The 22,345-nt window shown below is 41.0% G+C and overlaps 2 protein-coding genes across 3 annotated transcripts in view; one reads left to right on the top strand and one right to left on the bottom strand.

Moving 5' to 3' along the window:
• Window positions 1–932: 932 nt before the first annotated feature.
• On the top strand, window positions 933–2,126 carry LOC129780584 (dehydrodolichyl diphosphate synthase complex subunit DHDDS). Its single transcript, XM_055789002.1, has 2 exons — window positions 933–1,068; window positions 1,130–2,126. Exon 2 carries the CDS (start codon window positions 1,138–1,140, stop codon window positions 2,107–2,109), a length of 972 nt encoding a protein of 323 aa, XP_055644977.1. The 5' UTR covers window positions 933–1,068; window positions 1,130–1,137; the 3' UTR covers window positions 2,110–2,126.
• A 4,720-nt stretch (window positions 2,127–6,846) lies between these two features.
• LOC129780569 (myotubularin-related protein 13) overlaps window positions 6,847–22,345 on the bottom strand; it is a 48,691-nt gene continuing 33,192 nt past the window's right edge. For both annotated transcript variants that reach the window (XM_055788954.1, XM_055788956.1), the window contains one exon: window positions 6,847–8,692. In XM_055788954.1, coding sequence (XP_055644929.1) covers window positions 8,600–8,692 — 93 coding nt within the window. In that variant the 3' untranslated portion in view covers window positions 6,847–8,599. The remainder of the gene's footprint in view (window positions 8,693–22,345) is intronic.

Genomic DNA, 22,345 nt, shown 5'->3' with positions numbered 1-22,345 from the left:
TGATCCATTACACCATCGATGAAAACCAAATTGCTCATACATTCACCCTGCTCCACAATCTTCCGGCATCAATCCCAATAAAAAACTAAGGAAGTTATCTGTGTAGGAAATTTAGAAACCATAAAATTTCTAAAAATAACGATTTTAATAACCACTTAATGAACAAATTTATGAATATTCCTTCCGAATACACCAAAAAGGCTAAAGATAAGGTAGATAAGGCTAAAGAACACACTAATAATGGAATTCGGAAGTTGGCCAACGCCTTCAAAATCGAGATGAGATTTCAACCATCGCACGATTATGAGTTTGAGTCAATTTTCATACATTAGCACATACATTCGCCATGTTTAGAGAAAAAAAAACCATTATTCTGAAAACAGGCAGCAAACTTATTTTTGGTTGTGCTAACGTAAGGACATTTATCACTATTCACTCGCGAGACGTGACACGGAACTAGGACACAACACTTATAATCCTTACAAACATTAAACATTAAACATTAAAAAGGTAATTTTAACCCTTTTAATGTTTGTAAGGATTATAAGTGTTGTGTCCTAGTTCCGTGTCGCGTCTCGCGAGTGAATACAGACAGCAAACCTTTAACCCTCATATGACACTATGACTTTAACTAAATAGAATGTTCCGAAAGCTTGTTTTCGAATTTCAAAAACAGGGAAAAGAGATCTGCATGGTGGAGTACGATTACGGGTTTGAGTCACTGTATATTGAAAACAAACAGGAAGACACTCATCCTATACTATGCATCAAGCCTTTTCGATAATTTCCTTTTTTGTGCCATGTGGTTATGATTCAATTTTTTTCTGAATGTAGCTTTTTCCAACAAGGGATACTGTTAACATAGTTCACCATATTTATGCGTGTACATGAATAGTCGTCGTTTTTTTTTTACTCGGGTTGTTTTGTGCAAACAAACCGCTGTCATGTGAGTGGATGTTGAGCAAAGTGCTTCCAAATCGACATGAACCTGCTCAGCTGTAGAAAATAGTAAGCAGTTTATCTCTCATCGATAGAATCAAATCATCAATTATCTGACTCTAGCAATTCGTAAGTTGCAAATGTAACAATAGGTCTTCAGAGTGAAATGCAATTGAAGTAAACATTTCAGCATAAAGAATGACGTCAGAACAGCCTCGACCTTCGGCCCCATCGGCATGGGTGCGGGAAAGTAATCTGCTCTGGTATCACCGGTGGATCATAAAGGTGCTGCGGGCCGGCCCAATTCCGCAGCACGTAGCATTTATCATGGACGGTAATCGTCGCTTTGCACGCAAGGAGAACATCGACAAGGCGGAGGGTCACGCAAAAGGTTTCGATAAGTTGTCCGAGACGCTTCAGTGGTGTCACGATATTGGCATTCGGGAAGTTACGGTGTATGCTTTCAGTATAGAGAATTTCAAGCGATCCCAGAAAGAGGTGGACACTCTGATGAGTCTGGCGAGGGATAAATTTAGACGATTACACGAAGAGCGTGACAAACTGCACGAGCGAGGGATCTGCATCAGGATTATAGGAAACATGAGTCTGCTTCCGGTCGATATTCAGAAAATAATGGCTGAAGCTGTCCTGCTGACCAAAGATAATAAGAAGTCTTTTCTGAACGTGGCATTCTCCTACACGTCCCGAGATGAGATAACACATTCCATCAGAACCGTCGCGGAGGGTGTTTTGGAAGGTAAACTCCATGAGGATGATATCGACGAAGAGGTGCTTAATGGGTGCATGTATACGAGGGATTGCTCCGAGCCGGACCTGTTGGTGCGGACATCGGGCGAGGTTCGTTTGAGTGATTTTCTTCTCTGGCAGTCAAGCTCGACTGTTATTTACTTCACGAAGACACTCTGGCCAGAGTTCAATATTTGGCAACTGTTCAGTGCAGTTTTCTATTATCAGCGCTGCCACTGGCAGGTGAGTTCGATTAGGAATGCGTTGGAGGAAGTGAGTGAAGAATTTGAGGATGTTACTGCCGCAAAGAGTTCTAGCCAACGGAACAAGAAGGATGAGCGTGTGAGAAAATTTCTGAACGATGTCGAACGGAAGGATCGAGAAAATCTTATAAAACTTACTAGTGCAATAACGTTGAAATAATAAACTATAAAAAAATGTTGGAATGTTTTTTCTATGCTAGTTTGCGAATGCCATGGATTTAACTCTTATGATTACAGTTGATTGTAAAACAAATTCAACATGAAAAAGCAAGGAAGTGAAGCTATGATCGATAAATAAAAAAATGTAATCTAAATGATGAAACAAATCATCCCGTATTTCCTATCTTAACACGTTAAGCCCCGGTTTTTTTCTTGCTTCGCTTTCCATTCGTCCGCATCAAGAGCGTTTGCACAATATCAGTGGTCGGTCCCAGTTCCCAATGATATTTATTGTATAAATAGAAAATAGTCAGCAAACTTGATCAAGGGATAGAACGAAATTTAGCCTTCAGATGGTCAGTTAGTCAGACCGGACCAGGTGACATTTTTTATGATTTTGAGAAAAACAAACATGAAGTTCAGTGTTCTGCAATTTTCGAACCTACCAATTTTTGTTCAGTATTGTTCCCAGAAATGTTAGCTACTCTCTGACAGTACTGTGACGTATGATAATTGCAAAAATCATCAAGTCTCATGCCCAGAACAGACACCTATTTGGCTTCCTATACAGTTTCGGACAAAATATTAGGTTGGGGAAAAAGTAATCCATTATTTCAGGGTGAAATTCAAAACTATTTTTAATATGCTTTGGGTTGTCCGATTTGAGTCAAATATGCAACGTTTTGTTGTAAAATTTGTTGCCTTTCTAGAGGTAGCTCCGTAATGTCTATATCATGGAAGTCATAGTTCATATTGGCGAAAAACTCTAGCAATAATTTTTTACAATCGTCTTTCGATCCCTATTTCTTATCACTCTGGAAATTTTGCAATTCGAGAAAAAGATGGTAATCGCTTGGTGCCAAGTCCGGACTATATGGTGGATGCATTAAAACATACCAATCAAGCTCTCGGAATGGTGTGGCCTTGCGTTGTCCTGATGGAACGCAACGACTCTTCGGTTGGCCAATTCTGGACGTTTCTGGTCAATCGCTAGCTTCAAACGGTCCATTTGATGACAGTAGAGATCTGAATTTGGTGTATTCCATTTAAAAAAAATAAAAAATAAATAAATAAATGAAGCACGAGCATGCAGATACCTGCATTTCGTAGAGCCTAGTCCCCTTTTGGCAATTAGAAGCCCGGGAGCAAGTGAATACTCTGGCTAGGTTCACCTAGTTAAGAAGTGAGATAAGTCTGTCAATAAAAAATAAATTGAATTGCACGTATTTTACTGTTGCAATATTAGCACCATAAACACCATTTACAATTTCAGCGGCCTGGCTTGCATTTTCGCCTTTATAAAAGAAAATGTGTAAAACGTACCGAATTTTCTCTTTGTTGATCTCCATTGTTAACACCCTATACCTCTGAACTGAATGGAACAAACAAAAAACAGCAAAAGGAAAAGCGTGAAATGTCACCTTTACAACGAACCTAAACTTGAAATTATAAGATCGATATTACGCGAGATATTGATAATTAAAGCCAGCTACCGAGAATATAATGGATAATGACAAAAATTAAGACCGGCTTCATAATTCATGATAAGAAAACTAAAAACATGAAAATTCATACCGTGAAAAACTTCTAGGATTAATACAAGTTTTGTAACCTTTGTTGCGTATCACTTCACGCAGTTCCAGTTCGGCATGGATTTTACCAGCTTCTGGCTCGTGGTAACTTAGATGGCGTATCAAAACTTGGATCCTATCCCACAGTTGCTGCTTATTATTCAACTTCAACAATTAATTTTTGAATAATGCAGAAATTTGTGTTTCATTTGTATGGCAGCCCCCTTAGAGAGAGGGGGGGGGAGGTGTGGAGAGTCTAACCACCATAGAAACATTTATTGCACTCTAAAACCTTCAAATGCCAAATTTGGTTTCATTTGCTTGATTAATTCTCGAGTAATGCAGAAATCTGTGTTTCATTTGTATGGCAGCCCCACCTAAGAGAGGTGGGAGGAGTATCTAACCACCATAGGATCATTTATTGCACCCTAAAACCTCCACATGTAAAATTTGGTTCCATTTGCTTGATAATTCTCGAGTACTGCAGAAATTTGAGTTTCATTTGTATGGCAGCTTCCCCTTAGAGAGGGGGGTGGAGAGTCTAACCATCATAGAAACATTTATTACACCCTAAAACCTCCATATAACACCCTAGAACCTCCTCATGTAAAATTTGGTTTCATTTGCTTGATTAATTCTCGAGTAATGCAGAAATTTGTGTTTCATTTGTATGGCAGCTTCCCCTTAGAAAGGGGGGTGGAGAGTCTAAACACCATAAAAACATTTATTACACCCTAAAACCTCCATATGTTTTCATTTGCTTGATTAATTTTCGAATAATGCAGAAATTTGTGTTTCATTTGTATGGCAGCCCCCCCTTAGAGAGGGGGTGGAGAGTCTAACCATCATAGAAATATTTATTGCACCCTAAAACCTTCACATGCCAAATTTGGTTTCATTTGCTTGATTAATTCTCGAGTAATGCAGAAATCTGTGTTTCATTTGTATGGCAGCCCCACCTAAGAGAGGTGGGAGGAGTATCTAACCACCATAGGATCATTTATTGCACCCTAAAACCTCCACATGTAAAATTTGGTTCCATTTGCTTGATAATTCTCGAGTACTGCAGAAATTTGAGTTTCATTTGTATGGCAGCTTCCCCTTAGAGAGGGGGGGGAGAGTCTAACCATCATAGAAACATTTATTACACCCTAAAACCTCCATATAACACCCTAGAACCTCCTCATGTAAAATTTGGTTTCATTTGCTTGATTAATTCTCGAGTAATGCAGAAATTTGTGTTTCATTTGTATGGCAGCTTCCCCTTAGAAAGGGGGTGGAGAGTCTAAACACCATAAAAACATTTATTACACCCTAAAACCTCCATATGTTTTCATTTGCTTGATTAATTTTCGAATAATGCAGAAATTTGTGTTTCATTTGTATGGCAGCCCCCCCTTAGAGAGGGGGTGGAGAGTCTAACCATCATAGAAACATTTATTGCACCCTAAAACCTTCACATGCCAAATTTGGTTTCATTTGCTTGATTAATTCTCGAGTAATGCAGAAATCTGTGTTTCATTTGTATGGCAGCCCCACCTAAGAGAGGTGGGAGGAGTATCTAACCACCATAGGATCATTTATTGCACCCTAAAACCTCCACATGTAAAATTTGGTTCCATTTGCTTGATAATTCTCGAGTACTGCAGAAATTTGAGTTTCATTTGTATGGCAGCTTCCCCTTAGAGAGGGGGGGGGAGAGTCTAACCATCATAGAAACATTTATTACACCCTAAAACCTCCATATAACACCCTAGAACCTCCTCATGTAAAATTTGGTTTCATTTGCTTGATTAATTCTCGAGTAATGCAGAAATTTGTGTTTCATTTGTATGGCAGCTTCCCCTTAGAAAGGGGGTGGAGAGTCTAAACACCATAAAAACATTTATTACACCCTAAAACCTCCATATGTTTTCATTTGCTTGATTAATTTTCGAATAATGCAGAAATTTGTGTTTCATTTGTATGGCAGCCCCCCCTTAGAGAGGGGGTGGAGAGTCTAACCATCATAGAAACATTTATTGCACCCTAAAACCTTCACATGCCAAATTTGGTTTCATTTGCTTGATTAATTCTCGAGTAATGCAGAAATCTGTGTTTCATTTGTATGGCAGCCCCACCTAAGAGAGGTGGGAGGAGTATCTAACCACCATAGGATCATTTATTGCACCCTAAAACCTCCACATGTAAAATTTGGTTCCATTTGCTTGATAATTCTCGAGTACTGCAGAAATTTGAGTTTCATTTGTATGGCAGCTTCCCCTTAGAGAGGGGGTGGAGAGTCTAACCATCATAGAAACATTTATTACACCCTAAAACCTCCATATAACACCCTAGAACCTCCTCATGTAAAATTTGGTTTCATTTGCTTGATTAATTCTCGAGTAATGCAGAAATTTGTGTTTCATTTGAATGGCAGCTTCCCCTTAGAAAGGGGGTGGAGAGTCTAAACACCATAAAAACATTTATTACACCCTAAAACCTCCATATGTTTTCATTTGCTTGATTAATTTTCGAATAATGCAGAAATTTGTGTTTCATTTGTATGGCAGCCCCCCCTTAGAGAGGGGGTGGAGAGTCTAACCATCATAGAAACATTGATTGCACCCTACCACCTTCACATGCCAAATTTGGTTTCATTTGCTTGATTAACTCTCGAGTAATGCAGAAATTTGTGTTTCATTCGTCATGGGTCTCAAACTATCACGAAAATCTTCTCCGGCCCCAAAAACCCCAACATACCAATTTTTTTGTTGATTGGTTCAGTAGTTTCCGAGTCCATAAGAATCAGACAGACAGACAGACAGAAATCCATTTTTATATATATAGATTAATACTAAACATTTTCTGGTTATTTTTCTCCAACGGTTTCCGTGTATAAATCTGAGAAATATTGGGGCACGCCATGTTGTATATTTTGTGAATCATCAATGATGGACATCATGTCGTGTATTCGTCAGCCATTTTCTTCTCCTTCCGTCGAGTTGTGAAATCGATACAGGCATTTCCGGTACAATTTTAATGCTGTATACTAATTGATGCAAACAGGCGAGAAGCTTCAATACGCAGTATTAGCTAGAACTTTCAGATAACCCAACCAATTCTCAACATGGAGCGTTCGGATCTCACGGACAAAGCAGCCTACCAGGGCGTCGTCATACATGGTGTATATATACTTTTCGCAATGTTTTATTATAGCATTTGTATTACCTAGACATTTATATGCATTGCTCACATATATTTAATTTTTCGCTTGTTTCCACACAATGCGCTTCTAGAAACTAGTCGTTAAAATTTGTACAGGATGATGCTGGGATAATATCGCACTTTGTATTGTGTTTCCTACATTCGCTTCTACTGCTTTTTTTTTGACTAAATAGTTTATGCTTTTGTGTGCCTGTGTTGCATGGTCGCTGTTTCGATATTTTTTCCTAATGATACGAATGCGGCCTCACACAGGATACACAGATTCAGCATGGTACACCGCGACACAGGAAATGGTTCTTGAAACAAATTGAAATTAATTTTCAATAATATTCCTATCCAACTGAAATAACGATATGAGTTATTGGGGGTGTTTTTTCATGCTAATTTATTTTGTCGCATTCGCTAAACTAGTCCGGAAGACAGACAGGAAAGAACAAGCGCTTTGTATTTAATCATGTATGGTACTTCCACAGGAATGGTCCCTTTCTTCACTGGAGAGTGTGTTTCTTGCTTGCGGGTTTCAAACGCAAAACAGGCAAACAGTAAATACATCTGAGATCGGGTTACTTCTGGTTTGATTCCTCAATGCCTCGCTATAAGAGCTACTGTTGAGAGCAGGAAGGAATTGTAGCAATTGTTAGGTTTCGATTGGAGTTTCTTAGCAAAGTAAAAAGCCTATAATATTATAAAGAAGAATATCACATGGAGGTTCGCTGGTTGGAAGTCTAACAAGGGAAATCAAAATAGTTGCAGTACAAGGTAGTAGTCATTGGTTGATCGGTTAATATCTTTTGATTGATGATGCATATGGCCCGATGACTCCTCTCTATCGCCCTTTTTCTTGTTTCGAATGCATAATATATTATTTGAGCTTTTCCTTCTAACCTAATTTCCCTCTTGATTTTGAAACATTTTCAACACTTAGAACGAGAAAGAGAATAAAATAAACAACTTTACAACAAGTATAATACATAAAGATTGTTGAAAAAAGAAGTATAACATTGATATTCTAAAATAAAATACGTAAAGTTCTTTTTAAAAGAACGCCTCCTAAGCCTGAATGGAAATAAATGCACGGCGCTAGTTAAAAACGAGAACAAAAGTACAACATAAAAACTCTTTTGGTATTTCTTCCAAGCATTGTTTCTTTTGCTTTTTGCTTTTTTTTGACTTATTATCGTCTCCGTTATGACACATCCTTTGTCTCCGTTAAATATATATGTATATGAAGGTTTTCTAATTTTATTTTGACGCGCACAATAGCTGAATGGTTTTTACTAAAACTTATAAGAACAACTGCATAACAAGTGACACTCACACACGTACACATATGAATACCTTGCACTTCTCACCGTTCTCTCCAGCTCAAACCCCTTCTCGCGTGTCGTTCCTTAGCCTAATCTCTGCGGATCAAATTCGAAACATTCGAATTTGAGCGAGTTGTAAGTGGATAATTTGCACTAAAATCCTACCGCGCGCGTGCGTTCGTTTAGTGATATGAAATGTTTTCTTTTTTATATTTGTTTTCCCTATGATACACACTAAGTTTGGTAAAACCTTCAATTTCGATCGAAAGTTTACTTCGAGAGGATGTGTATGTGTATGTGTATACTAAATAATGAGTATGCAAAATTCGAAATCTGTTGGAAAATTCTAGTTTTCTCTCAACCCCTTCTTCCCGTTCTATCCGTAATCAGTGTAATTACCGACTCGTTACTGCAAACATGCCTGAATCTTCTCGATCCACTCCTGAGCGCTGGCAGCGTCCACGGCGTAGAAGTTATACGTTCGTCTGCTGGTTTTTAGCTGCGTAAAAGAATCATGAGGTTAATATTAAAAGCATATATGGAAACTAAAACTAAGTTTCGAATGATACAATGACACAATTTTCGGTACAAACAGAATAGAATTATGATAATTCTGATAAATATCAGAACTAAGTGAAACCTGGCGAATCTAGGACGAATGTTTTTCATCAATTCGCCTCTCATGTGTTCCCAAACCATATATGTAACTGGTCATGTGACAACATTCTGGGAAGTCCTGCAAATGTCAGCCAAGATTCCTGGAGCAGTACAAAAGTTTCCAAATATGTTGCGCCATTGCATATATAGTGTCAACAATTTATTAGTATTTTTGTGTTGAGCTCGAGCTTGGGTAGACTGTACAATTCGTAGTTGCTCTTCGTGATGGACCTGAACTAACCAAATTGCACAAAGAACACACAGAATACCATTTTTAGAAGTGCACGCGTTTCAAACGTTCGGAGTGTTTGCCATTTTTTAAGTTTTTTTTTCTTTACTCACGTTATCATTAATAGTATCCGGTAGGAAAAAAAGACGGGTGGGTAATGTCGGGGACATAACCGGAGTGACGTAGGACTATACAAAGGGGACAGCTTTTGTTAAATATATATTTTAAATTTATCGTTTTATTTTCTTCTCCTACGTGAATACCTACCTATCTACCTGAAAAATGGATTAGTTTACTGTTTACTCTTTATGAACATGTTGATGGTTCTGAAAAGAACCTTTGGTGTTGTGTTTTTGTTATCACTCGATATTCCTATCTTGTTCGGTTAAACCTTCCTGTTTAGCTATTGCGTTTGCCACTCGCCACAGCTTTCACAGTTGGAAAATTTCTTCCCATCCAGCTTGTGACATATTGTACAGTAAATTACATTCAATGGCACGTCGCATTACCACCACTCAGTGTCGGATTGGAGGTAATTTTAACCTGTAATTTGTGATTGATAGTGGTACATTTGTGATGATAGTGGTACAGTGTCGACTTTCAATGTGGGGTCATAATTTGGACCCCGAACTCTATGTTTACAAAAATGTCCAACTAAATATGTCGCATTACTGGTCCGTCCAATTAGCTAAATGTCGAGATAAGTGTAAATTACTGTACTTTCAATCTAGAAGCAATTTAAGAATTGGTGAAAATCAATAAGCTCAGAACAACTGCCAAATTCACATACTCATCATATCCTGGCGAACAAATTATGAAAAAATCAATTTGTGTTTTATTATTATTTTGGATATTGTTTTAGAAAGCATTGAACTGTATTTCCTAAACTCTTTTTTGGAAGGTTTGATGGCCCTGAAAAGCGCCTTGTTTTATGGAATGGTTCCAATTTAGAAAACTTAGTACTCGTAGTTTTGAAAAAAACCATTTCGAACGCCCTCGATGCCGCCTTGTTCTGGATTTGCCACCAAAGCAGTTTGTATAAAGAACAAACTTTTTTCTTCTGCTACTTGATGCCGTTTTGCGATTGCGTTTGCCACTCGCCACTCGCTGCAACTGCCTGTTGTTGTCTTGATGTGTTCTGTTCTGAATGCGGTTTTTCTTATCGTCGCGAGCAGCTTTACCAGCCAACTCGATCACTTTGGCGGCCGAAACTATATAACGCCGGCTGGTGCACTGATGCTAACGCGCTCGGCCTAGCTACCATTGCTAAGCAATTGGCGGATACACCTACGAAGAACTGCACACCTGCACGGTTCGAGTGGGACTTTGCCTTTCCCTTAATTTGTCCTCCTTTGTTACGTCTACGATGCCGATGCCGTACAACCACATGGGTTTACGGTTTGAAAGAAAATAAGATATTTTTTTGGGGTCCGCGCGTTTTATACTCTAGCGGTACACACTCACAGGATAGAGACAAATCGGCAGACTCAGCCAGAGGGGCGAGTCCAACGAGACGAACGAATGAGCGTTAAAAGGGAGCGATGGCAAAAAAATACATTCATTACGATTAGTTCGATCGTTGGATTCACATGCAAGCTAAAAAGGGTCCTTTTCAGGACCACAAAATTATCTTCAATCTAAAGAGTTTATTGTTTTGTTATCTCTCGATATCCCCATCTTGTTCAGCTAAACCTTTCTGTTTAGCGATTGCGTTTGCCACTCGCCACAGCTTTCACAGTTGGAAAATTTCTTCCCATCCAGCTTTGTGACATGTTGTACAGTAAATTACATTCAATGCGACGAGCCGAAGCGCCACTCAGTGTCGCATTGGAGGCGATTTTAACCTGTAATTGAACATTTGCGATGACAGTGGTACAGTGTCGACTTTCAATGTGGGGTCATAATTTGGATCTCTATGTTTACAAAAATGTCCAACTAAATAAGTCGCATTACATGTCCGTCCAATTAGCTAAATGTCGAACTAATAGTAAATTACTGTACTTTCAATAATCAGGAAAGTCCCCAACTATCAATAAGCTCAAAACAACTGCCAAATTCACGTACTCATCAGATCCTGGCAAAAAAATTATGAAAAAATCAATTTGTGTTTTATTATTATTTTGGATAATGTTTTAGAAAGCATTGAACTGTATTTCCTAAACTCTTTTTTGGAAGGTTTAATGGCCCTGAAAAGCGCCTTGTTTTATGGAATGGTTCCAATTTAGAAAACTTAGTACTCGTGGTTTTGAAAAAAAAACCATTTCGAACGCCCTCGATGCCGCCTTGTTCTGGATTTGCCACCAAAGCAGTTTGTATAAAGAACAAACTTTTTTCTTCTGCTACCTGATGCCGTTTTGCGATTGCGTTTGCCACTCGCCACTCGCTGAAACTGCCTGTTGTCTTGATGTCCACCGAACCGAATGTGTTCTGTTCCGAATGTGGGTTTTCTTATCGTCGCGAGCAGCTTTGCCGGCTAACTCGATCACTTCGGCGGCCGAAGCTATATAACGCCGGCTAGGTGGACTGGTGCAATGGTACTAACGCGCTCGGCCTAGCTACTCTTGCGGGGAACTCCAGAACGACACGGTTCGAACGGGTTTTGCCTTTCCCTTCACTTTTCCTTCTTTGCCATGTCCAGACATGGCTGCTTGGGTTGGTTTGTTGATGTGTTGTGATGCGAACCGATGTGGTGTACGGTTTGAATGAGAATGATCGTTACGGCAGCGGAGCGGGGATTTTTAAGCTGACTGGCTGGCTCGAGAATTACGCATGTGTGAGACTGCGACCAATGTTTCGTTCATTTTTTTCTTTTTCCTTTCCAATCGTGCTTCATTCTATTTCGCTGCTGCTCTGGTTGCCCGTTTTGGTCGGTACGATTTGAGGAGCACAAAATGGACCAATCAAAAATGGGTACATAGTGCATTTTGACAATGCTTGATATTTCACAATTATTCAATTATTTATCTCAAGGAAAATGAAATGTTATTCGTTATGATAGATGCGTAGATATATTTCCTATCAATTGATGCAAAAACCTTTGCGATCTATTGAGAAATGCTCGAGTTATAAGCGTTCCAAATCTTGCATTTTTTCCTACTTGTTCAGTGCCTAGATTTCCATTTCACCCCCTATATCTTCCGGTTAGACGTAGTCCTACGTCAAAAAAGTACTGAGAAAGTGTTTTGCGAAGAACAGGAGTGGAAGTAGTATCAAAAACAACGAAATTTGGTTTGGAAAAGAATCCAACCACGAGGACGCCATTTTGGGCAGGAAAATGAACGAAGTGAAAAAACCACCGGACCGGTTAGAACCAAGTCTTTCGGATGAGGACATGGATAAAAATAACGATTGCGCTGGAGCAGCCAGTCTAGAAGCACAGCAGGAAATCCGGTCCCAGCAGAACAAATCATTTACGAATGTGGTATATACGGAGGTGGATACAGGTCCATACAGATTTTATATGGAGCTACGAAATAATGACGGTGGACAAAAAGTCAACAAATTTGCGGTTGGTTCAACTCTTAGAAAAATGGAACAATTCAAGCAATGTATATCGGACATGAAACAGGTTGGACGAAACCGTATTCTAGTATTCATCAGCAGTTACATGAAGGCCAATGCTTTGGTAGAATTAATAAACAAAAGCACAACATGCGGCTACAGAGCATATGTACCACAACACCTGGTCTGCGTGACGGGAATAGTCGATGGAGGTCCTACGAACATCTCAGAGGAGGATATAATGGGGGATATTTCGAGCGACGTTCCAATCATCAGCGTGAGACGGTTGTCCAGATATGTGGATGGAGTGAAAATTCCGGCAAGTCGAATCAGTGTGAGATTCAGAGCTAGAACGCTACCGGATCGAATACGTATTTTCTGTTGTAACAGCAGAGTGAGGCCGTTCGGACAGAAGCTAATTGCTTGTGACAAATGCCTCAGATTCAATCATCGTGAGGATTGTTGTAAAGGAACGCGTAGATGCAAGAATTGTGCCGGTCAACACGAGACGGAAGAGGAATTCAAACAATGCAACAATAGACCAAAGTGTGCGCACTGCAAATCGGAAGATCACACTACGCAAGATGAAAATTGCCCGGAAAAGCTTAGACAGATGAACATTAAATTGTTAATGGCGAAATCAGCAATTACTTTTGCGGAAGCCAGAGAATGTTTTCCTCTACGAACAAGAAACGCATATGCACCGTTGGAGGACCTCAACGATTTTCCAGTGTTGGGCGAATCGTACTCATCGACACAACACGGAGAAAACTTGAGAGATCAATGGCAACGAACGATTCAGGAGCGCGAGAAGATTAGGCCGGCAGTCAAGACATATTGCGATCAAACAAAGCAACACATCAAGCTGGGAACGAAGAGAATGCGCAAAGAGGAAATACAACTTCTTGAACCAACGAATGCAACGAAAACTACGGCCGAGCGTGACCGAGTCCTTGGCAAGGAATCTGGCAGCGTTAAGGATGGAGTGGCGTTGAACAATGAACACAGCGTAACGGAGAAGGAGAAATGGGAAAAATTTAAGCGAGAAACACGCATAAAAGCGGAATGGATGGCTAGCCAAAACACCAAGGCGACAATGATGTCATTCTACGCTGACTTCCTCAGTCAGTTGGGCAACCAAGAGGAAATAAAAAATAAATTCATGCACTGCACCCAAAAATATTTCATACTAGCAAATGCAGTAGTAGAAGGAAACACGAATAAAAATTAGTTGAATGATAAAGACATAAATCAGAAGTTGTTGTAGCTCAGGTATGGTATAGTCAAATTTACAAATAAAAAAATTCAAACCAATTCAAGCAATACAATGCAACATACAAAGTATTGAGAAACACAAAACAGAACTAAATCGAGTCCTCGTCGAAGGGAGCTACGACATTGTATTACTCTCAGAAACATGGACGAAACAAAGTTTCGAACAAACTAACAGATATAAACTTCCACGATATCACTTCATCGTGAAATCTCGAGACGGCAACTATGGTGGTGCGGCAATTATGTTGAAAAAGGAGTTCAATTACCTTGGAATCCAGTTGCCAGCAACGTCAGATTGGACCCAGGTATGCGCAATAAAAGTATGCTCTTTAGATATTGTTGTTGTAGCTCTATATATTAGCCCAGATATACCAGCGAGTATATTTGAAGATGATATTAACAAAATTATCGGCAGTTTGAATGGATACAGAAAAGTATTCTTAGGCGACGTGAATGCTCATCACTATGCGTGGGGCAATGAAAAATGTGATAGAAAGGGAAATATTTTGATGAATGCAATAAACAGCAGCGAACTACTGCTTGTAAATGATGGGTCTAGTACGTTCCTGCCCCTCCAGCTAAATAGAAAACCCACAGCCATTGACATCACGTTATGTACAGCTGAGCTGTACGCAGATATCCAATGGGAAGTTCTCGATTTAAATATAGGATCTCACCACATGATTATCGAAAGTACTCTGAATTCAGAAAAGGTATCAAAAAACAAATATTTTTACAATAATAAAAGAATCTACGAAGCCTTGTCAACACTTGATCCTAATGTAGTGCAAAAAGTAGAGGATTTGATAACAATAGTAAAAAAGACCTGTAAAGCAAATAGGCAGAAGGACACTAAAGTACCCAAACATTGGTGGACAGAAGTGGTAGAAGAAGCGTGGGTGAAAAAAACGGAGGCAAAAAGGCAGTTTAATAGAATTTCAAGTCTAACGAATTTGATAGAATTAAAAAAAAAAGCGGCTATATTTCAAAGAAAAAAAAGAGAAGAAATGAAAAGAAAATTGAACGATTTTCAAGACGATATCAATCCTTTTACCAGCCCCAAGGAGTTATGGGGAAAAATTGGGAAACTGACAGGAAAACGGATTAGGAAAAAAGAAAACAACGTATTATTTGATGATAAACAAGCCACCGAAAACTTTCTAGATACCCACTTCGGACGACACAACCCGCAACAGTGGACAGAACCTGTGTTTCGAGAACTAGAAGATTTAATGGACAAAACTAAATGGGATTTTTTTTTTATTAGAATTAAGAGGCGTAGCACTTAAGGCTTTTGCCTCGCTGTAACATCTAGAGCTGATTAAATAACCCAGTAGTCTTCAAAAATTTGATAAGCTTTGTTTCGTTATCGGTTTCTTGGGATAGGATGTCGTGCAGAGAATGAGCCAGACGAAATTGTTGTCGATGTTCTTCGTAGGCTCTACATTCGGCGAGCATGTGTTTAACAGTGAGCTGCACTCCGCAGGTGACACAAACTGGCTGTTCAGTTTTAACGAACAGGTATCGATGCGTCAACTATTCTACAACGAGTAAGAACTCGCTGTTCCACTCTGTCGGGTCGGTCCTTCCAGCGTTTGATAGAGTGTTTTACTTCCCGAAGTTTTGTATTTGCCTGGTTCCAGATGATCTGCTGATGATGCTCTAGCTGACAATCAACATGTCTGAAAATGTCTACGGAAGGAATGCCGGTGTCCCAGATTTCTTTATATCGCCCAATGTTAGCCAGTCGGTCGGCGAGTTCGTTTCCATGAATACCGACATGACTGGGAACCCAAACAAGTGTGACCATCTTATTCATGGCGTGAGTTTCGGCTGCTTGAATGACAGGGTGTTTGCTTCTCCCACTTTCTATTGCGAGAAGTGCACTGGCTGAATCCGAAAAAATTGCCGTTGTTCCATCTGCTCTGCTAATTCCGTATGATAAGGCCGCTGCCTCTGCTGAGAAAATAGAGCAGACGTGAGTTTCGGCTGCTTGAATGACAGGGTGTTTGCTTCTCCCACTTTCTATTGCGAGAAGTGCACTGGCTGAATCCGAAAAAATTGCCGTTGGTCCATCTGCTCTGCTAATTCCGTATGATAAGGCCGCTGCCTCTGCTGAGAAAATAGAGCAGACTGATGGTAGTTGACGAGCAACAGGAGGTTCGACTCCCGCGACTCCAAATCCGACACGATCATCTGCTGCTGAACCGTCAGTGAATATCAGTTTGTGGTTACTGTATTTTCGAGCAGTAAGTTCCAAATAGCTCGTGCGAGCGATTTCTTTTGCCTGACCCGTTTTGTAAAGATTCTTGATAGTCCAATCTACTCGCACCGGGGGAACATTCCATGGTCTGGATAGAACTCTAAGGACCTTGGCGGGAGAAGGAAGCTGTTCGGAGGTTAGTTCTGAAAAAAGTCTTTCTGCTTCTTCGAACATTCTGGATGAAGTTTCGTTTGAACGCTCGAGAGTGCGACAAGCACGGCGAACCAGAGTGCGACATGCCACTGAGGTGAAATCACGAACTCCACATTCAGCGTAGAGAGAAAGAATAGGAGATGATCTGATAGCACCAGATGACACTCGTAATAAGCTATTGTAAACTGGTCGTAGGCCGTGAAGGTCCGTAGGGTTGAATAGTTCGATTCCGTAGAGAAGTTTCGAGGTTATAGTAGCATTCCCTATATTCAGAAGGGTTCGTCTTTGTCCCCACCATCGGATCGCTTTGATAAAGTTGAGCCGTTGTCGCAAGTCGCTTCGTGTCTTTGCGATATGCGTTTTTGCTGTCCCTCGACGATTTATCCAAGCACCTAGAACTCTTGTCGAGCTAACCTTCTGGATCACGGAGTTTCGTAATTTAAGCTTCGGTATTCGGTTGAAATGATGACGTTTTTTGCTGCAGATATGGATCATCGTGCTTTTAGATGGATTGATAGTGAAGCCAACCGATGTCGCCCACTTGTCTAACGTCTCGATGTTACGTTGCAGGTGCTTACGGGCAACCGCCGTATACTTGCTTGAACACGAAATTTTAAAATCATCTGCATAGCCACGGAGGACACAACGGGATAACGGAATATCGAAAGCGGGATTAACTGCCAACAGGAAGAGAGTGGGAGAAAAGACCCCGCCTTGTGGCACTCCATTCTCTTGAATCATTGGTGGAGAGGTTTTACCACCGACAGATACTCTAAATGTTCGTGTATCGAGGTATTGTCGACTAAACCAAAAAACTCTGTGGCCTAAGCCGGCTTTACAGACCTGGTCTAAGATATGCGGCCTCCATGCCCGGTCGTAAGCTTTTTCTATATCAAGGAGAGCGATTTCCATATGTTCGTTTTTCTCAATAGTTTCTTCGATAGATTCCTTAAGCTCGTTGAAATAAGTTGTAGTTCCCCTGCCTGGGCGAAAAGCATGTTGTTCGTTGGCGAGTCGACCTGTATTCTCTAAGTGTTGAATAACTCTGTGGTTCACCATTCTTTCAAATACCTTACCAACACACGAGGTCAGCGAGATCGGTCGATATGAGTTGATATCACTTGACAATTTCCCACTCTTTAATATGGGGATTATAATTGACTCACGCCATTCTGCTGGGTATTCTCCTCGCTGCCAGCTAGCGTTATACCCGTGGAGAAGAGCATCTTTGGTTATGAATGGTAAACGACGCAACATTTGATATGTGATTTCATCCGGGCCTGCAGACTTTCCCTTACCTTTTTCCAGGGCGAATAGCAATTCATCCATATTGAAATCAACATCCATTGTGGGGTTACTTAGTGGAGTAACGAACTCGTGGATGTTTTTCTGGGAAATTTCCTCCTTCCAGAAATCCAGCGGATAGCTGCGAGAACTGGAATTTAGAGAAAAATGCTTTCCAAGTTCTAACGCAATCGCTGACGGATCTTCAATAAGAACACCATGTAGATCAATCTTAGGGATCCTATTATCTTGTCTTCCGGTAAGGCGATTGAAACGGCGCCACATTATGCTACTTGGGGTAGAGGGGTTGAAGCTCGAAGCAAATTCATCCCAGGAGTCTTTTTTCGCCTTACGAATTATTTCACGAGCTTCATAACGGGCTAAACGAAAATCTTGAAATGCTGTGATTCTTCTCAGATCACCAGGGGGAAGCTTCATGGCTTTTTTAAGCAGTTTCCTACGTCGTTTTATTGCCGCTGCGCATGCTGGATTCCACCAATATGCATATCTTCTAGGACGACCAAGCATGGTCGTCGGAATGGCGATCGACGCTGATTCGATAATGAAGCGGGAGATGACGGAAATATCCATAGAACAGCTGTGGCGAGTGAAATCCATCATTTTGTTTTCAAAGAGTTCCCAGTTGGCCAAACGCATATTAAATTTGCTTCGTCCAGTTACTTTGGCAACTGTGGAATCCAATTCAACGAGGATTGGAAGGTGGTCGCTGTTCGCAGGGTCTAAGGTGATTTTCCAGGTGAGTCTGCTGACTAACGAGTGCGACGCGAAAGTGACATCTATAGCAGTGTTGGCATTACCGACAGTATTGATACGGGTGTGTGATCCATTGTTTAGTGGTGTCAACCCTTTTTCGCAGGCCCATTCAAAAATTCTAATACCGGTGCTGTTGGATCCAAGGTTGTCCCAAGATAAATGTCTACCGTTGAAATCACCGGCAAACACAGCTTGTCCAGAAATCTGTTCGGAAATGCCTATCAGTGCTTCCGAAGTGCGCAGAGCACTGTGTGTGTTGTTGTATACGCAGACGATTGTCATTTTAATAGGTGAGCAAATCTCCACAGCCACAGCCGGGATGTTGGTGGTCAAATGAATCTGTGAATGTGGAACACAGCGAAGGACTCCAAGAACAGCTAGACCCTGACGATTTCGGGATGATCCGGAAGAGTAGACGAAAAACTCGTACCTGCTTTCGAGCCAGGATCCAAAATGATTGGTCATGGATTCCTGGAGGCAGAGTACGAGAGGTAGATGATTCCTTACTAGAATAAGCAGCTCATCCACGTTATTCCATAAGCTTCGAATGTTCCATTGTAGTAGCAGAATACGGAAACCATCGATGGTGGCCGGTTCTTCGGAGATAGAGCTTATATCTGAATCATTCGGAGAGTGAGCTTCTGGAAGGTTAAGTGGATCAACTTCTGCGTTCATTGAATAGAGATATGGGGTACTTGCCTGGACTCCATCCAATTTCCCAATGCCAGCAGACGCCGGACGAACGTCAGATGGCTCTGGATCATGCCCGAACGCGGCCAGCAAAGGGAGGAGTGGAGGTAGAGAAGTTACATCGATCGTGGCCACAGGTAGAGACGTTACGGTGTTTGGTTGGAGTAACAAGTCCTGTGCGAAATTTTTATTCGCTTTTCGAAAACAGTTGTCCATATGTGGGTTTGGCCGGTAAATGTGACCCGTACGGGATTTCTTGGTACGTTTCAGCTTGTTTAGATCGTCGAATGTGGTAGATGTAGACTGATGTTTTGAAGCCGAAAATCTTCGAGAGCTTGTTCCTTCACCAGGATCGAATGAAGGCGATAGTGTGAGCATTGTTAGTGGAGCAGCGTTTGGGACTGATCGGTTCTGATTGTGTTGGAAACTTGCCTGTGGTGCTCCCAGTTGCCCGATGCCAGCAAGCGCCGAACGAACGTCGGGGTTCCCCGGATCATGTCCGGACGCGGCTGGCAAGGGGCTACGAGGGAGAATAGATGCTGAAATGTTAGTATCCAAAGAAGGGGTGTCTCTCTGGATACCTTCAAACCGGCAAGCACTTAGCATTCGGGAGTTTTCGTTAGTTGTACCATTCTCGTGTCCGTTGTCATTGCCGTGTCGGATATCTTCGTTGAAATCGGCGAATTTACTTGAAATTATCACCGGAATATTTTCCGGTTGTGGCTTCGTCTTCAGTGTCGCTTAAATACATAGATATCGATGCTTTGGGGTTGGTTGGTGAAAAATCGCGCATGATTTTATAAGCTTCTTTATGCTTCCGCATTGTTTCCGGCACTATAGGGGAAATACGGCCGCGCTTTGTACCTTGTGATTCAGTGTCCGTAATGTTAACAAGGTTATGACTATGTTGATCGACGACAGTGTCTTGTAGTGATGTAGAATCTTTAATCAGGGAATTGATAGTGGGTTCATCCTTTCCGGTCGAGAGTGACGTGTTGTTTAAACTCATCTGAAGTTGTTGTTCCTTTTTCGCTTGTTTTTTTGGGAGAGGCTGAGATTTTTGTGCTTGCTGTTGTTTCGGCGTTTGATGAGGTTTTTGCTGTTCTTGAGACTGCTGTATTCTCTGGTTTTGAGAGGCTATTCGTCGTTCCGCTTTTAGAATGTACTCCCGCAAACGTTCTCTTTCGTTTTCAGCTTTTTCCTTTGCCTTAAAGGTGCTATCGAGTTTTTGCTGCAGATCTCTCAACGACCTTTTCAATTCATCGATTTCATTCTCCTGAATTTGCATTCTTCGGAGAACGTTGTTGTTGTTAGTATTGGGGGACTTCCTCTTGACAGCATCACGTGCTTGCTTCCAGGTGAGATTGTTGTCAACCTTATATTTGATTATAACTTCCTCATCACGGTATTTTGGACAGTGTCGACTGTTGCAGCTGTGCGCATTTGGCGATTCTTTCGTAATTTTCTCCGTCACAATTGGCTCAGGGCAGTGTGCACATTTAAACTCCCGTGTGCAAGGTGCCTGCTGGGTATTTTCATGAGCACCTGCGCACCTTGTACATTTAACTAAGCGGGTAAGAGAAAACTTTTCTCGGCATATTTTTTGGCCATGTCCGTAGCTGCAACAGCGTCTACATATTAGCGGGGAAGGATAGTAAGCCAGGCATTCAACTCTTAGCCATCCAATATCTACGTAATCGGGGCGGATTGCAGAAGAAAACGTGAGGACCAAATTACCGCGAAATTCACGGGTTTTTGTCTTTTGACTAAATGTTGAGATAGGAAAAACATCGATAACACCTTGTGAAGCTAGTTCGGATAACAGTTTCTCCTTAGGTACTGATTTCACTTCAGGACAATAGATTTTTCCTTGTGTTCGATTCATCGCTGGATGTATAATAACTTCGATACTTGTATTGGTATCAAGCTGTTTAAGAGAAATCAATCCTTCCGCAATGACGGGAGACATGGTTTGTATAACATAGCGTTTCCCTTCGTCTTCAGCGCTGACCGAGATACGATTGCGGATACTGCCCAATTGGAGTTGATTCTCAACCTGGGCTGCCAGAACAAAAGGATCAGGAAGAGATTGATCCTTTGAAGAAGGAGAACGACGCAGAAGAAGCCATCGACAAATACCGTCATTTTCTTTTGTTCTCATATGACTTGGCAAGCGACTAGGTACTCCGTTGACAGGATCCGGCGGTTTGAATCCACCAGAATCAGTCACGGCCCCCGTCATGGTGCCGGACCGCGTTTAAACACTTCAAACGAAAATTCTTTTCTCGATATAATATATTCCAAAAAAAAAAAAAATATTCCAAAAAAAGCGAAACAATGGGAAGCGACTGCCGAAACAATAAGCCCGAAATAATGAACAAAAACTCAACACGATCAGCAACACGTCTGCTCGTGAGAACTGTCACACTTCGAATGAAACTAAATGGGATATTATATTGAACAAGAAAAAAAAACCATCGGCTCCGGGAGAAGACCGGATATCCTATGAAATGTTGAGGAAACTAAATCCAAAGGTGACCGAAAACTTATTGAGAGATTTGAACGCAATGTGGAAAAGGGGATACCCAGAAGAGGCTTTGAAATCGATTCGCGTCGTGGCAATACCCAAACCAGGCAGAGATCAGACGATGTCATCAGGAAAGAGGCCAATCAGCTTAGTACCCACGTTAACCAAAGTAATGCACACTGCTGTACTTGAGAAACTTCAAACATTTATAGATGAGAATAACATCCTTCCAAAAACCTCATTCGGATTCAGGAAAGGATCTTCGACCAATACTTGTCTGCAATTCTTGGTAAACGCTATAAAAACATTCAAAAGGCGAAAAATGAAGGTTGCTTTAATATGTGTAGATTTGAGCAACGCCTTCAGCGCGGTTAACTCAAATTTACTAAGTGATACTCTGACAGAACTGAACGTTCCAGACGAAATAACAACATGGGTAGCAAATTTTCTGCAGAACAGGAGATTGAGTCTGGAATTACGTGAAACGTGTATCTCGAGGATTATCAACAATGGTTTGCCCCAGGGTGACATACTCTCACCTACGCTATTCAACATCTATACGATACGTTTACACAACATCGATGAAGAGGACGTTATTCTAGTCCAGTACGCAGACGATTTTGGTATCCTGGTGAAGGGTAGAACACTGGAAAGTTTGAATGATATAGCCCAAAACGTAAAAGCAGCAGGCAATCTGAATTTCACGATAAATGCTGACAAAACGAAAGGAATACTTTTCCACAGAAGTAACAGCATATTGACAGTGTAGACCAACGGGACTCAATTAGAAACAGTTAAA

The sequence above is a fragment of the Toxorhynchites rutilus genome, chromosome 3 (assembly GCF_029784135.1).
Source record: "Toxorhynchites rutilus septentrionalis strain SRP chromosome 3, ASM2978413v1, whole genome shotgun sequence".
Lineage (NCBI taxonomy): Eukaryota > Metazoa > Arthropoda > Insecta > Diptera > Culicidae > Toxorhynchites > Toxorhynchites rutilus.
This window is presented reverse-complemented; position numbering and strand designations above follow the sequence as displayed.

Excerpts from the sequence above, each read along its gene's own strand:
- LOC129780584 (XM_055789002.1), top strand. The coding sequence starts at position 1,138 with ATGACGTCAGAACAGCCTCGACCTTCGGCCCCATCGGCATGGGTGCGG.